The sequence below is a fragment of the Cebus imitator genome, unplaced genomic scaffold, assembly GCF_001604975.1.
Source record: "Cebus imitator isolate Cc_AM_T3 unplaced genomic scaffold, Cebus_imitator-1.0 Scaffold265, whole genome shotgun sequence".
Classification (NCBI taxonomy): domain Eukaryota; kingdom Metazoa; phylum Chordata; class Mammalia; order Primates; family Cebidae; genus Cebus; species Cebus imitator.
Window position 1 is genome coordinate 1853516 of NW_016107580.1, and position 14132 is coordinate 1867647.

At 44.8% G+C, this 14132-nt stretch overlaps 1 protein-coding gene across 1 annotated transcript in view; it reads left to right on the forward strand.

Annotated features, from left to right (window-relative positions):
* Positions 1-8945: 8945 nt before the first annotated feature.
* The window catches only part of NRIP3 (nuclear receptor interacting protein 3), a 16401-nt gene continuing 11214 nt past the window's right edge, over positions 8946-14132 (forward strand). Inside the window, exon 1 of the mRNA XM_017500318.2 lies at positions 8946-9315. Coding sequence (XP_017355807.1) covers positions 9142-9315 — 174 coding nt within the window. The 5' untranslated portion in view covers positions 8946-9141. The remainder of the gene's footprint in view (positions 9316-14132) is intronic.

Below are 14132 nucleotides of genomic sequence, written 5' to 3' on the forward strand. Positions count from 1 at the left end.
CATAGTTTGAAGTTTTCTGTCTTTTTTCTACAAAATACAAAAAGTAGAAATACAAGCCTAACTCAAATTTGAGCTTTGGTGCTGGCTTTGCCTTATTACATGTGTGGTAGTTGAAAAAAATTAATAGCTGCTGAGCAGGAACTGGAACCAATGCCCCAGAGAAGACAGAGCCCAGTAGTGTCTGAAGCAGCACGCACAGCAGAAGAGCACGGAGGTACGGAGTGTGAGCTTGTGGTGAACCTTGGCCAAGCCTGCTATGTGCAGCCCTCTGCAGCCTTGTGGGTAACCTATCGTGTGTGACCACAAATTGGTCATGAGCACATACTGTCAATGCAGCTGTGTGTGGGATGCCTAATCATGTAAAACTGTGGACAGTACAGCATATTGGAACCCCAATGTTACTTCCAGGGGACTTAGCTTGAAGAAGGCAGTTTTTAGCAGCCACATCAGGTACCTAAACTGGAGTTTTGATTAATGCAGGTGCCAAGTATAGAAGGCTTGATAGGGCCGGGGTGGTAGCTCACATCAGTAATCCCAGCACTTTGGGAGGCCGAGGTGGGTGGCTCATTTGAGGTCAGGAATTCAAGACTAGCCTGGCCAATGTGGTGAAACCCTGTCTCTACTAGAAATACAAAAATTAGCTGGGTGGTAGTGGCACACACCTGTAATCCAAGCTACTTAGGAGGCTGAGGCAGGAGAATCACTTGAGCCTGGGAAGCAGAGGTTCCATTGAGCTGAGATCGTGCCACTGCATTCTAGCCTGGGCAACAGAGTGAGATGCTGTCTCAAAAAAAAAAAAAAAAAAGGCTTGATAATCACTAAGGCTACCCATGAGGAAGTGGGATGACTCAAGCAGCATCATTCACCCAGTATCCCCACTGTCCCCACCAGTATTCCTAATGTACTTCTCTGAAAATGCATTCTCTACATTTATCACACTGACAGGTGCCTTCCCTAAGATTTATGATTCATAATGCTCATATTCTCTGAGACTCCCATTATGTCCTTTACAGTATCTGGATGGGTATCCCATTTCTGCCACTTATTAGCTATGTGACCTTGTAGAAGTTATTTAACTTCTCTATGCCTCAGTTTCTTCATATGGTAAATAAAGATAATGATAGTGCCTACCAAATAGAGCTGTTTTGAGAATTAAATGAGTTAATACCTGGAAAACTCTTAAAACATTGCCTAGCACATAGTAAGGACCCAAGAAATGTTAACTGTCATTCTCTTCCTCATCATTACCTTTCACTTCTTGAGACTTTAGAAGTTAAACCCAAGATATGTTCTTTAATGGGGTTCATTCTCTGCTGGTTTTCCCCATTTCACTGAAATGGAAAGTTCTTTTGTCACAGGTTTTCTAGTAGAGAGTGTCCTAGCAACAGAAGAGGTAAAGCTTGAAGTAGGAATGAAAGGCCATGATGCCTGATTTGGGTTCTCACACAACGCCTTCCAAACACCCCTATCCTACTGAGCTTGGAATGTGAAGTGAATTCTTTCAATCTCCTGAGCTTCTCTTAGGTCAAGGACAGCACAGACACAAATGCACAGACACAGGGTGGCCTCTCAATCCTTCATCTTTTTCTGAGTTCCACTCCTCAGCCCCTGGTGTGTGAGGATCACAGTACATCTCCTTGCTGAGCCTAGAATCATGTTTTCCAGAACTGCCTATTTCTATTTGATGTTTCCAGCATGGCGACATCCACCTTTTAAGTCCAAGAAGGCAGTGCTCAGGTCTCTAGGCAAGCAAGGTCAATGAAGACACTCACTGTAGCAGGGTGTGAATAATATGCATGAAACCTGTTGTCAGTGGAACAAAGCCCCTTTTTGAGACATGAGGACACAGGCCTGGCCAAGGTGGGTCTGACCAGTGTGTAGCACGTGCCAGGGAGAGCATAGAACTCAAAGTGCAATGGAGTGTAGACAGATTGAGAATAGTGAATTTCATCTTTTTATATATCATGAATGAGAGAGGAAAAAAGCCAATAATTATACAGTGGAGAAATCAGGCAATACCTTGACCAGAGGATCAAAATTAGCATGTCCAATAAAGGACAGATGGATATCATGTGCCTGCAGATGTGATATCCTGAGAAGAACATACCATCACCTATACTGTACTCAGGCCAAAAATGCATCACCTCAATCTCAGTACAAGAAAAATGCAGACAAACACAAAATGAAGAATGCTCTATTTTAAAAAAGGGAGGGAAGTTGAAAAACAAATAACTTGCACATCAATGAAATTTTAAAACTTGTGTGCTTCAAAGGACACTATTAATAAAGTGAAAAGGCAGCCCATGGAATGGTAGAAAATGTTTGCAATCATGTAACTGACAAGAGATTAATGGCTATAATATATAAAGGGTTCTTACAAGTCAATATAAGACAAATCACTCAACTAAAAATGGACAAAGGATTTTAATAAACATGTTTTCAAAGAAGACAAAGGGCCAATAAGCACCTGAAAATATGCTCAATATCATTAGTCATCAGGGAAACATAAATCAGAACCACAATCAGATACCATCTCGACCTCACTAGGATGGCTATAATAAAAAAGACAGATGGTAACAAGTATTGATGAGGATGTGAAGAAATTGGAACCCTCACACTGCTGGTGAAGATGCAGAATGGTGCAGCTGCTTTGGAGAGCAGTCTGTTAATTACTCAAAGGTCACATGGACTACCACGTGACCCAGCAATTCTACTCCAGGAGATGAATAAAAGGGCACAAAAAGATTTCTACATGAGATTTCATAGCAACATTAGTCATTATAGCTTAAAAGTGGAAACAGCTCACATATCTATCAACTAACGTATAGCTAGACAAAATATGGTATATCTATACAATGGAATATTATTTGGCCATAGTTAAGTACTGATACATGCTACAGTAGGGATGAACTTGAAAACATTGTGCTAAGTGAAAGAAGCCAGTCACAAAAGACCCTGCATTGTATGATTACAGTTACGTGAATTGTCCAGAATAGGCAAATTCGTAGAGACAGAAAGTGGATTACAAGTTAACTGTCTAGGGTTGGAGAATTTTGTAGGCAATTGGGAGTGATTAATGGGCACCAAGTTTCTCTTGGGATGATGAAATGTTCTAGAAGTCATTGTGGTGACGGTTGTACAGCTCTCTGAATATATTTAAAACGATTGAATTGTACACATTAAGTAAAATGGTATGAAATGGGTAAATTGTATGGTATGTGAATTATATCACACACAAAAACCAGTTACTAAAAAGGGTTAACTGGTTTTTGTGTTAACCAGTTAACCCTTTTTAATGACACTGATATTTTTGAATTTTGACATTTTGAATGTCAAAAATGTCAGTGTCATTAAGGACAAGGAAAGCTGTGGAAATGTTCCAGATTAAAGGAGGCTAAAGAGACATGACAACCAAATACAATACCTGCTCCTAGCCTGGATCCTGTAATGGAGGAATGTGTTACAAATGGTCAACTGACAAAATTAGAACATGAATAGTAGCTTAGATAAAAGTACTGTATCAATGCAAATTTATCAAGCTTCTATCTGTATTGTGGTTACATAGCAGAAAAATCCCTATTTTTAGGAAATATACGATGAAGTATTAGTGGTAAAGGGTCATAATGTATATGTAATCTATCCTAAAATGGTCCAGAAAAAAGTGTGTCTGTGTGTGTTGCAGGGAAGCAAATAAAATTTAACACTTTTATGAGTCAAAGGAAGCCATCAAGAAAGTGAAAAGGCAACTCATAAAATGGGAGAAAAATTGTGCAAATCATATCTGACAAGAGATTTGTAGCTAGAATATATAAAGAAATCTCACAATTCAATAATAAGAAGACAGATAACTCAGTTAAAAACGGGCAAGAGGTTTGAATAGACATGTTTCCAAAGAAGACAAACAAATGGCCAATAAGCACCCCAAAAACAAATGGAGTAAAATGTTATTAAAGGGTAATCTGTGAAAAGGATATACAGGTGTTCTTTCTATTATTTTTATTTTCACAACTTTTTGTAAGTTTCCATTTTTTTCCAAATTAAAAGTTTTTAAATAATCATGAATGACTTTTCTCTTCGGGCAGTGTAGAGCAGTGCGAAAACTGGTCATTGTAAACACTATGTGGGTGAATGTGTGCACATGTTTGCATACCTGGGAGTCTACACATGTTCCACAGGGCACTTCACTGCTCTGCTGCCATTGGCCCCCAGGTCCTGTGGCCTGCCCAGCATGCACACCATCACATCTAAGCAACATGCTTAGTTACCTAGGGGGAAAGAGGTAGAGCCCTTGGTGCTCCTGAGGTAGACAGAGGCTACTTATCAGTGTGAGCCATTCTGCAGGCATTGTCCCCTCTGGCTGAGGCTGACATTAAGAGATATGGAGCAGGTGGGTTAGGCCTATGCTTTGCTGTATTCTGAGAGACTTGCCATCTTCAGAGTTCTTGTTTTCATATGAAGAATTTCCCACTGGGCTTAGAAGAGCCACTCTTTTTCTGGGTTCTCTACCTATGTTGGAAAGGGGAACGAAAGAGAAACAGGACATATTTATTGAGAGCCTACTTTGTGTCAGGCTTTATATGTTATTTCACTCAGATGAAACAGAGCCCTGCAAGATGGGTAAACAGGCTCAGAGAGTTTCAGTAATTTGGCCAAGGTCCCACAGCAAGCAAGGGGTGAAACCAGATTCAAAGCCAAGCCTAGACTCCCCACTTCCCAACTTCCACCAGACACACTTCTTTCAGATACTGAGTTTCTTTTTTCTTTCCATTGTTTCTCCTGTTTTGCTGTCTAATTTGAGGTCAAAGCCTGTTCTCATCCCAGGATATGAAACCAAATCATTGCTGACTGGAATGGATCCAAAAGACCCAGACAACTTTGGAAAACACCAGCAGGGCTGCCATCAGCCCTGTTTCTTGAGGCCGTGGTGATGCTGGCAATCACTCTGAAGGAACAGGACAGAAATATCTCTTATCTTTGCTTTAACCTGCCAAAGCAGACACAGTCTTGAGGGCTGGGTGCCAAGTCAGGGGTACCATGTAGCCAGAGATCCTGGCACACATCTGGATAGCTTTTTGAAGAATCTTCCTGCCAAAGGGAGTGGGGTAGGGTAAGGACATCTGAGGAGGAAAGGGATCCTACAGCTATAAGGATGGGGTGGTACCTAGGAGTGGCCATTCTAACTTCAGGGTATGGCCAAGGGCAATATGCATGGGTAGGAAGGGAATGGGGAGGAAAATTTCTTGGCAGTGTCCCCTTTATCTCCTGCTCTGCTCCTCTGCTTTTCAGGCCTCCCAGCCTCAGTACTCATCCTGTTTCTCATTCTTAATGTCCTCTCTGTTAGCTGAAGACCCAAAAGAGGGTTGCTGGGAGAATAGGTTGTAAGCCTAGAGCTGCAAATAGACATCAGACAGGAAGGGTCTGCCTGCAGGGGCTTCAGCTCAGAGGAAAGCAGAGCTGAAACACAGTGATAATGCCATTTGAGCCTTTGGATCCAGCCATGCCTGAAGCCCCTGTACTTTTTAATTAAGGGGATGAAAAATTTGCATTTTCACATAAGGAATTTTCAGCTAGGCTTCTGTCACTTATAAGAAGAATAACATGAATAACATTCTAACTGAAACAGCACTGGATTTCCTAGTATGATTTTCAATTACACACTTTCTCTAACAGCCAAGGGAGGATGCAGAGAACTTTAGGATAGAGCCATTGGACATGGAAAATCCAGAATCTGGAGACACTGGAGAGGAAGAGAGCTGGCCAGCCCCTGTATCAAGAGGCCTCCACTCTAGGGATAAGGTAAGATTCTCAGGTCTGGCTTTGTATCTGAAATTCTGTAAGGAAGCCTGGAGAAAGGAGAGTCCAGCCCCAATCTGAGCGTCCTGCAACCTACAGTTTTTCCTGAAGTTGTTCCAGGTAATGATGGTTGCTACCTTCTGCTGAGCCTATGCTACATGGCCAATGTATTCTACTGTCTATCTTTTTATTTCTCACAGCAGCCCTGAGAAGTAGAGATATTGGCACAATTTTCTAGATGAAGAACTGCAGGCTCACAATGGTGAAGTAACCAGTCACATAGCTAGTAAGCAGCAGGGATTCAAAACTAGAGTATTAGACTCCAACACCTGTGTTTTTAATAACTGTGTTGTATGTTACTTCCTCCAAGATGGGTCAGTGAGGCAGGGGAGGTTGGTTGGCTATGTGGAGAATAATAACCTTTTCTGTTGGTGCGGCCCTAGAGAGTTTACAAGCACAATTGTATATGCAATCTCACTACATCCATTTTACAGATATGGAAACTGAGACTTAGAGGTAGGAAGTGACCTACTCAAAGTCATTTGGGCAAACAGGATAAACCACTCAGAGATAACTCTTCTTAAATTAAGCAGTCTGTAGTCTGTGGATACTCATAGTATGTGGGGGAAGGGAGGAGCTGGCCTCACTACACTGAACCATGCTTGAGGGCAGTGATGGTATCAGTCTGTCCAAGGAAGGTCTCAGACAGATGAGAGGAGCAATAGGTACTGCAGCCGCAGACCAAAGTGCAGAACACAAATCCCACTACAGCAAAGAGCTCTGAATTCACAAAAAGATTCCCAGTTCCAGCCAGGCCCCATTTATTTTTCAGCAACACTTGATATGGCTAAATTCCAGTTGAACTAGAGAGATTCAGCTTCCTGGTGTTCCCAGGAGGATCCAGCTGTGAAAAGGGTCCCTTTCTTTTGTCTGGACATCCTCAGCCAAAAAGGCTGCAGGACTGAACTGAGCAGCCTGGAAAGTGAGGATTCCAACTCCCCCCCAAGAGTGTCTACCTGCCTGGCTTCCTTCCCTAGGGGCCCTCACTGTTGGACCTGTCCTGATGCTTTGCCAAGCTCAGAGGCACCTGTCCTAGATAGACAAAGCAAAGCTGTCTTTCACTGTTCCCTGGGTGACTCGCACCTGGAGGAGTGATCAGGCAGGGATCCAGGTGACAGAACAGAAGGGGCCAGGGCAGCCACTGTTGTTCACCGCTGGAAGTGTGCCAGGGGACTGGAAGGTGAGCAGCAATCCCACCTGCCTCCTAAAGACCCTGTCTTCTGTGTGTAGGGGAGAGAAGGCGGTGGGCACACAGGGAGGAATCCAGCCCTGGGGCTTCCTTGAAGCCAAGTGAGCAACCTTCTGGATTTGTTTTCCCACAGTCTGTGTTCTCTGAAACTGGGGCAAGTGTTGAAGGCAGAACAGAGGAAAAGAAACTTCATGAGGTCAAACCCAGTCTCTCCAGGTCTAGGAAGCCCAGCACAGGTTCTGGGGGTAGATGCCAGCTCTACCAGTTGATTTCTTTGGTATGACCTTAACCTTTTGCCATCCTTTTACTAGTATTTATGGAGAGCCCTCTGCATATTAGGGCATCAATGCTAAGCAAAATAATTGATTCAGTCACCTTCCTGGAGGTTCCAATCAGTGGGGGAGACAAATATTAATCAACCAACCAGTACCTCCCTATCTCCACCCCCACAGAAAGTGAAATCCATGAGACATAATATATCATTAGAGAGACTTCTCCCTCTCTGGAAGGTCAGAGAAAGCTTTCCTAAAGAAACGATAAGGGAGCTGAGGTCTGGACGAAGCATAGGAGTTTCCTGAAGAGGGTAGGAGGGGGCACTACACGCAGAAGGAACAGGACAGTCAAAGGCAGGCCATTTGGCAACGGTGACTGAAAGAAACTGGAAGGCCTGAGGCTGAAGTACAGAGTGGATACACAGGGTCTAGGCAGACCGTGCAAGAATGTGGGTTTCTCCTAAGAGCAATAGGAAGCCTTTTGAGGTGCTCTTAGCAGGGAAGTGAGACGATCACAGTTGTCGTTTGAGAAAATTCCTCCGGCAGCACAGTGAACAACGGATTGGAATGGAACCAGGGAGCATTCAGGAGGCCAGGCAGAAGGTATCAGGTATTTGTCTGTAAAATGGGGGTAATGAGAATACTGTCTTACAAGCTGTTGCCAGGATTCAATGAGACACTGCATTTTAAGTGTTTATTCCAGTACCTGGCACATAGTGAAGGCTCAGTAAGCATCGATATTGTTACTTTTCTCAATGGTTCTTTGCAGAGTGCACATATTTCTTATCCAGGTCTGCTCCTGTATGATGGGGTGGAGAGGGTAGTTGTGGTTTTCAGAGTGGAAACGTGGTTTGTATTAAATCACAACGTCAAGACCAGAATCCAGGATGCCTGAAGGCCCGATTAGAATGCCTTAAAAGTATGGATTGTTCAGGATGAAAAACGGGTTCCAATTGCTCCTACTAAGGACGCTGGAGAGATGGTGAAAGCTCCTTCAGACGGTAAGCCCTAGCACTTGTTGAAAAAGACAGGTGCTTTTCCGTTCGGAGAGCAGGTGTAGGGAACCGCACCTGCTCCCCCGGCTCGGGAACGCGGGCCAGGTGCCGGGCTGGAGGCCGAGGGTGTCCGGGGTAGGAGGTCCCGAAAGTCTCCTCCACACGCCCGCAGCGGCTGCCCCCTCCCCAGTCACGTGACCCGGTGGGTGGGGACCGACTTGAAGTTGGAGAAATCCCGAGCTCTCCCAACTTCGGAGGGAGTCGCCAGTCCTCTGGGCCCAGGCGGTGGGCGCTGGAGCCCCGTCTGGCGGCGTGGAGGTGCGTTTGTGAAAAGCCGAGCAGCGGCGCGGGCGGCGGGAATCGAGGCATGGCCCGGCTGTTGGTGATCCCCGGGTCTGCCACAGCGTGGACAGGTGAGCAGGGACCCGCGGCCAGCGGCGGAGGTGGCCGGGGCTGCCAGGGCATCCGGCCCCAGAGCCCACGCCCGTCCAGGGGATGCGGGCCTCTATGCAGGAGGGAGCCGCTGGCGAAGCGGCCGCGTTGGATTCTCGGCCCTCCAGGTCGGTCCTGCCAACCCCGCCCCCTCCTCGCTCACTTTGCCGCGGGCTGGGAAGCGCCAACCTGAGCAGCGGACGCTGGAAGTCCGGGAGCCGCGGGGAGCGTGGACGCTGTGCCGGCCCCGCCCCCCGCGCGCGCACTGGCTGCTCCCCGCGACGTCACGCTCGGCTATAAAAGGCGCGGCGCGCGGCCCTTGCGGCGCTGGAGGAGCTGGAGGCTGAGGCTGCCGGGGAACCTCGGGCGACCCGGCCGCCGGGCCGCAGGCGCCTCAGCGATGTTTTACTCAGGGCTCCTCACCGAGGGCGGCCGCAAGGAGACCGACATGCGGGAGGCGGCGTCGCTGCGACAGCAGCGCCGGATGAAGCAGGCTGTGCAGTTCATTCACAAGGACTCCGCCGACCTGCTGCCCCTGGACGGCCTGAAGAAGCTGGGCTCGTCCAAGGACACGGTGAGCTCCCCGCCGCCGCTCTCGCCCCGGCCCCGGCCCCGGCCCTGGCCCTGGCGGCTTCGCGCCCGCGGTCTCCTGAGGCCCTGCCGCTGCGGCTTTCACTGAGTCACGGCCCGGCCCGCCGCTGTCCCTGGCTGGCTCTCACTGGGTCTCGGATTCCTCCCCTTCCAGCACCCCTGCTGCGGTCTCGGTGGAGATTCCGTTGTGGCTTTTCTAGCGCTCCCCTCGGCTGTGCCTTCTCCCTGGGTGTCTGTCTCCTCTCCAGTAGAAGGAAGATACCCTGTCCTACCCTGTCCTCCTGCCCTTCTGCCCGTCCCTCCTGCCCTCGGGTCTTCTTTCTCTCCCCTTATTCTTATTACCGAATTTTGTTCATGGGACTTATGCCTCGCACGCTAGGTGGCTGGTCCTATGACCAAGACAGAGGTGATTCCTGATGGCTGTGTGAGGAGAGACAGGATGGTCTTGATCTCTTGACCTCGTGATCCACCCGCCTCCTAAAGTGCTGGGATTACAGGCGTGAGCCACCGCGCCTGGCCTTCTACTTCTTTTTTTTTGTTTTTTTTTTTGACAGTTGCCAGATCCAGAGGACTTTGTTGAGTCCATTTTCCCCCTAGGCAAAATCTACTTCTCTAGTTTTGGTCCTATCTTCCTTTGATCTTCCATCCTGAGTGGGGAGAGAGAAAAGGGGTCGAATGTGAACACGGTTTCCTGAACCCCCGACATCTCTTCATCGTTCTCTTCTCTTCCAGCCCCACCCCCAAGGAGTGGGTAGAGGGAGGAAGCCAGGCTGCTCCATCTCACCTATCAGCTAATGTGTGCATTTGGAGCTGGGGTGGGTGCAGTGTTTTGGTTTTTTTGTTTTTGTTTTTTCCCTGTAGTACGGCTGTTCTTGGCATTAAGTAGAAGCAGCCCAGGACAGGGGTCAAAGACGGTACTGTCTTCTTTCTATAGAATGGGATAGATGGCTAAGGGTTACTGATATAAAGAACTGTATCTTATCATCCCTCAGCCACTGTTGTGGTCCTGGGCCAAGTTTATGTTTAGCTTTATAGTTTTATCTGGAGTTTTCTTGTAGTTTCATTGTCTTCTTGAATTTCACAATCACTTTATGCATTTGTGTGGTAATGTATAAAACACTAATTAATGTCTTTAACAAATGAAATAGGTGCTCTGCCTAATTTTCCTAGTTTTTTTTTTTTTATATTAAGCTTTTGAAATGTTTAATTTTGGATGTGGTTGTTGGCCCTAGTTCACGAAATTGCCTTTTCTGGCGCCAGGAGGACAGAGCTTCTGCATCCATTTTTTTTCTTTTTTTTTAATTTAACAGCTCTAATGACACACAGGTACCAATATCATCTTTCTCTTCCCTGCCACCATTAGTTACTTCTCTGCAGGGTTTGTCTACTTCAGTTATCTTGCTCTGCTTTTTAAAAGTTGTGTGTGTGTGTGTGTGTGTGTGTGTGTTTTGCACAAGCCAAAGGATAGTTTATCTGATTTATGCTAACCCAGAGTGATGAGTGATTGAAATGTGCTCCTGCGAAAGAGATAACTCTCTTTCTCCCTTCCTTCACTTTAAAGCAATCTAGATTCATTTAACAGGTTCAAGAAGTATTCTTTCCTTCAGGCCCAGTAATCCTATCCTAGTTCCTAGAATGCTCAACAATCAATAAAGTCAATAAAGAAGGAAGTATTAAATTAAGAGAAGAATTAAAATACGGAGTTGTTTTAATGCTGGAATTTGGTTGTCCCGGGTTGTCAAGGCGTTTTCTGGTTCTGAGAACTACCTGAGCTTCCTTCTTCCTAGGATTTCTTATACTACTTCGTGCTGTGTAAGAATTCCATCCACTTTTCTGACTCCAGTCTGTCTCAGTCGAGTCATGAAGGGCTGATAGCATAGAGTACAGGCAGTAGGCTGCAAAAAGGAAGGAGCCTCAAGAAGTAGGATATTGCCGTGAGCATCACACACACACACACACACACACACACGCCAGTTGACTGTGAAGCGCTGAATCATGCATCACGCTTTCTGTACCCCATCGTCATGGAGTTGATTTCCCTCTCACTGTTTTCACACCTATGATGTGCAAGTGATTGCATAGAACAGCCAGGTTACAGAAACCAAGGCAGACTGAGGTAGGGCTAGGAGAGCCGCAAGCGCTGGAGTGAGGCAGCATGCTTAAACTGCCTGACCTGTTGTTGAAGCCTCAGTACAATCTTAGAAGTGATCTTAGAAGTACATTTCTTTTTCTTTTTTTCTTTTTTTAATATTTAACTTCAAAAACTCATTTTCTAAGAAGTACATTCTTATAGTTTTACTTTATAAATACATCTGGGATAGACCAGTGTTGACTCCATTTTCTCTCACTGCAAGGGAAATTTGGAGGATGGGAAAATTAATTGAATAGTTCTTAGTTGAAGTAGTTTATAGTATAATCTTGACATAAGGGATCCAAGAAAAGGAATTAGATAGCACCAGAGGGAGATAAGGGAGAGAGAGGAAAAATTAGTTGTAACTGACTGTTGGGTTTGTGAAGATGGTTAGGTTGTTTTTCCTCATACTAGTAACCTATATTTGAATTATGCTGCTGGGATTTCTGAATTATCTACCTCTTACTATGCTGTTTCTGTAATGTTCACTGCTTGATACCAGCTTGCCAGCCCTTTTAGGATTGGCAGAAGGCAGCCATAGGCAATCAAAGGGGGTCATGTTCTCTTGGCCCCAGGAAAGTGCCTTTGCCTATTCCTGTGTGTATGGAATTTGTTGATACAAAGTCCTCTGTGGAAATTATATTTTTGTCTGGCTCTTTTCCTTTTATCCTTTTATCTTGTATTGTTGATTCTATATTAGATTAAGAACTAAAACCAGAGAGATAAGTAATATTATATTTGATTTTTTTTTTTAAGAGACAAGGTCTCACTCTATTGCCCAGGCTGGAATGCAGCTGCAGTTACGGCTCACTGCAGCCTCAACCTTCCATGTTCAAGAGATCCTACCACCTCAGTCTCCTGAGTAGCTAGGATTATGGGCATATGCCATGACACCAGGCTATCTTTTGTATTTTTTGTAGAGATGGGATTTTGCTATGTTGCCCAGGCTGGTCTTGAACTCCTGGGCTCAAGAGATCTGCCCACCTTAGCCTCCCAAACTTCTGGGATTACAAACATGAGCTACCACACTCAGCCCTGATTTTTTTTTAACATCTCCATTCTTGGAATTTTGCCTATTATAACTTATCTTGTTTTAGCTACCAGGTTCACAAAAGTTTTTCTCATTGTGCTTTAGCATGTTTTTAATGTTTAAAAACACTCATGTTATATGATAATATGCTGTCTTTCCTAAATGATATTATTACTTACCTGTATGCATTAGACCATATTCTTACTTGTCTGGTAATAGAGAGTTTTCTTTCCTGCATATGATTGCTTCTGGTTATAGCTAAATGCTTTTTCAAAACTGACTAGAATTAGGAATGAGACTGGGGGAAAGATGGTAGAACACAGTGAAGCAAACTTACCGTAAAATACCTGAACAGAATCTCTATTAGAGCAGGCCTGTGTGGTGTGCCCTATAGATTAACCATCCATAGCGCACCACATGTCATGGGCTAGAGAATTTCGGAAGCTTAGAAGAGGAGCATGAAATACCAGTATAACACCAAGATCTGGCACAAACTGAAAATTTGCAGAGTCGTGATTGCATCCTAGTAACAACAAACATTATTTGAATACTTGCTGTGTTCATGACACAGTCTAGAGGCTAGGACACAAATAGGAAGATAGAAAAGTTTCTCATTTTAAGGAGGTTTAGGGGACAGACCAGGACAGATCAGTTAATTTATTACACAAATATTTATTGAGTACCTATTACACATATCATGCAATAATTTAGGCTTTGGAGATATAATAGTGAACCAAAACAGAGTTCCTGCCTTGATGGAACTTGGATTCTTGTGGAAGGAGGAGGCAGAAAGTAAAATTAAGTAAGTATATATCAGGTAATAATAATAAATATTTTCTATGGAGAAAATAAATCAGGGTAAGGGGAATAGGGAAGGCAGTGGCTGGGGTGGGGTGGAGCCTTGCTAATTTGTACAGGGTTGTCTCGGAAGGCCTATCTGATAAGATTGCATTTGAAGAAATACTGAAGGAAATTAAGGAACAAAGTGTCTCAGGGAAGAAGGAACAGCAAGTGCAAAGGACTGAGGCATCACTGTGCTTGATATAGCTGAAGAACTGTAAGAGGACCACTGTAGCTAGAGCAAAATGAGCAAGGAGGAGGGTGATAGAAGATCATATCAGAGATGTAGTGGGAGGCTATTGTGCAGGCATTTGGGTTTTATTTATTTCCTGCTCTTCTCAGCTCATACCTACACATTTGGGTTTTAACCTGGGACTGGAAACCAGTGGAATATTTTGAGCAGAGGGGTGACATGATATAACTTATTTTATAAAAAGACTACTCAGGCTACTATGTGGGGTACAATATAGAAGGGCAAGAGTAGATGAAGCAGGAAGACTGATTAGGAAGCTATTCGACAGTGATCCAAGTGAGAGATGATGGTACCTCAGAGCAGAGTGATAAGCTATGAAGGAGACAAGAAGGGATCAGGTTCTGAGTACATGTTGAAGGCAAAGCTGACAAACGTAATTGATGGTTTGGATTAAGAGTGAAAGAGTAATCAAAGAAGTTCATGAGGTTTTTAACCTAGCCATTGGAAGAATAGAGTTATCACTTACTGAAATGGATAAGACTTGGGGGGCAGCAGGTTGAGGATAGAGAATAAGAGTCAAGAGTTTGATTTTTTTTTTTTTTTTTT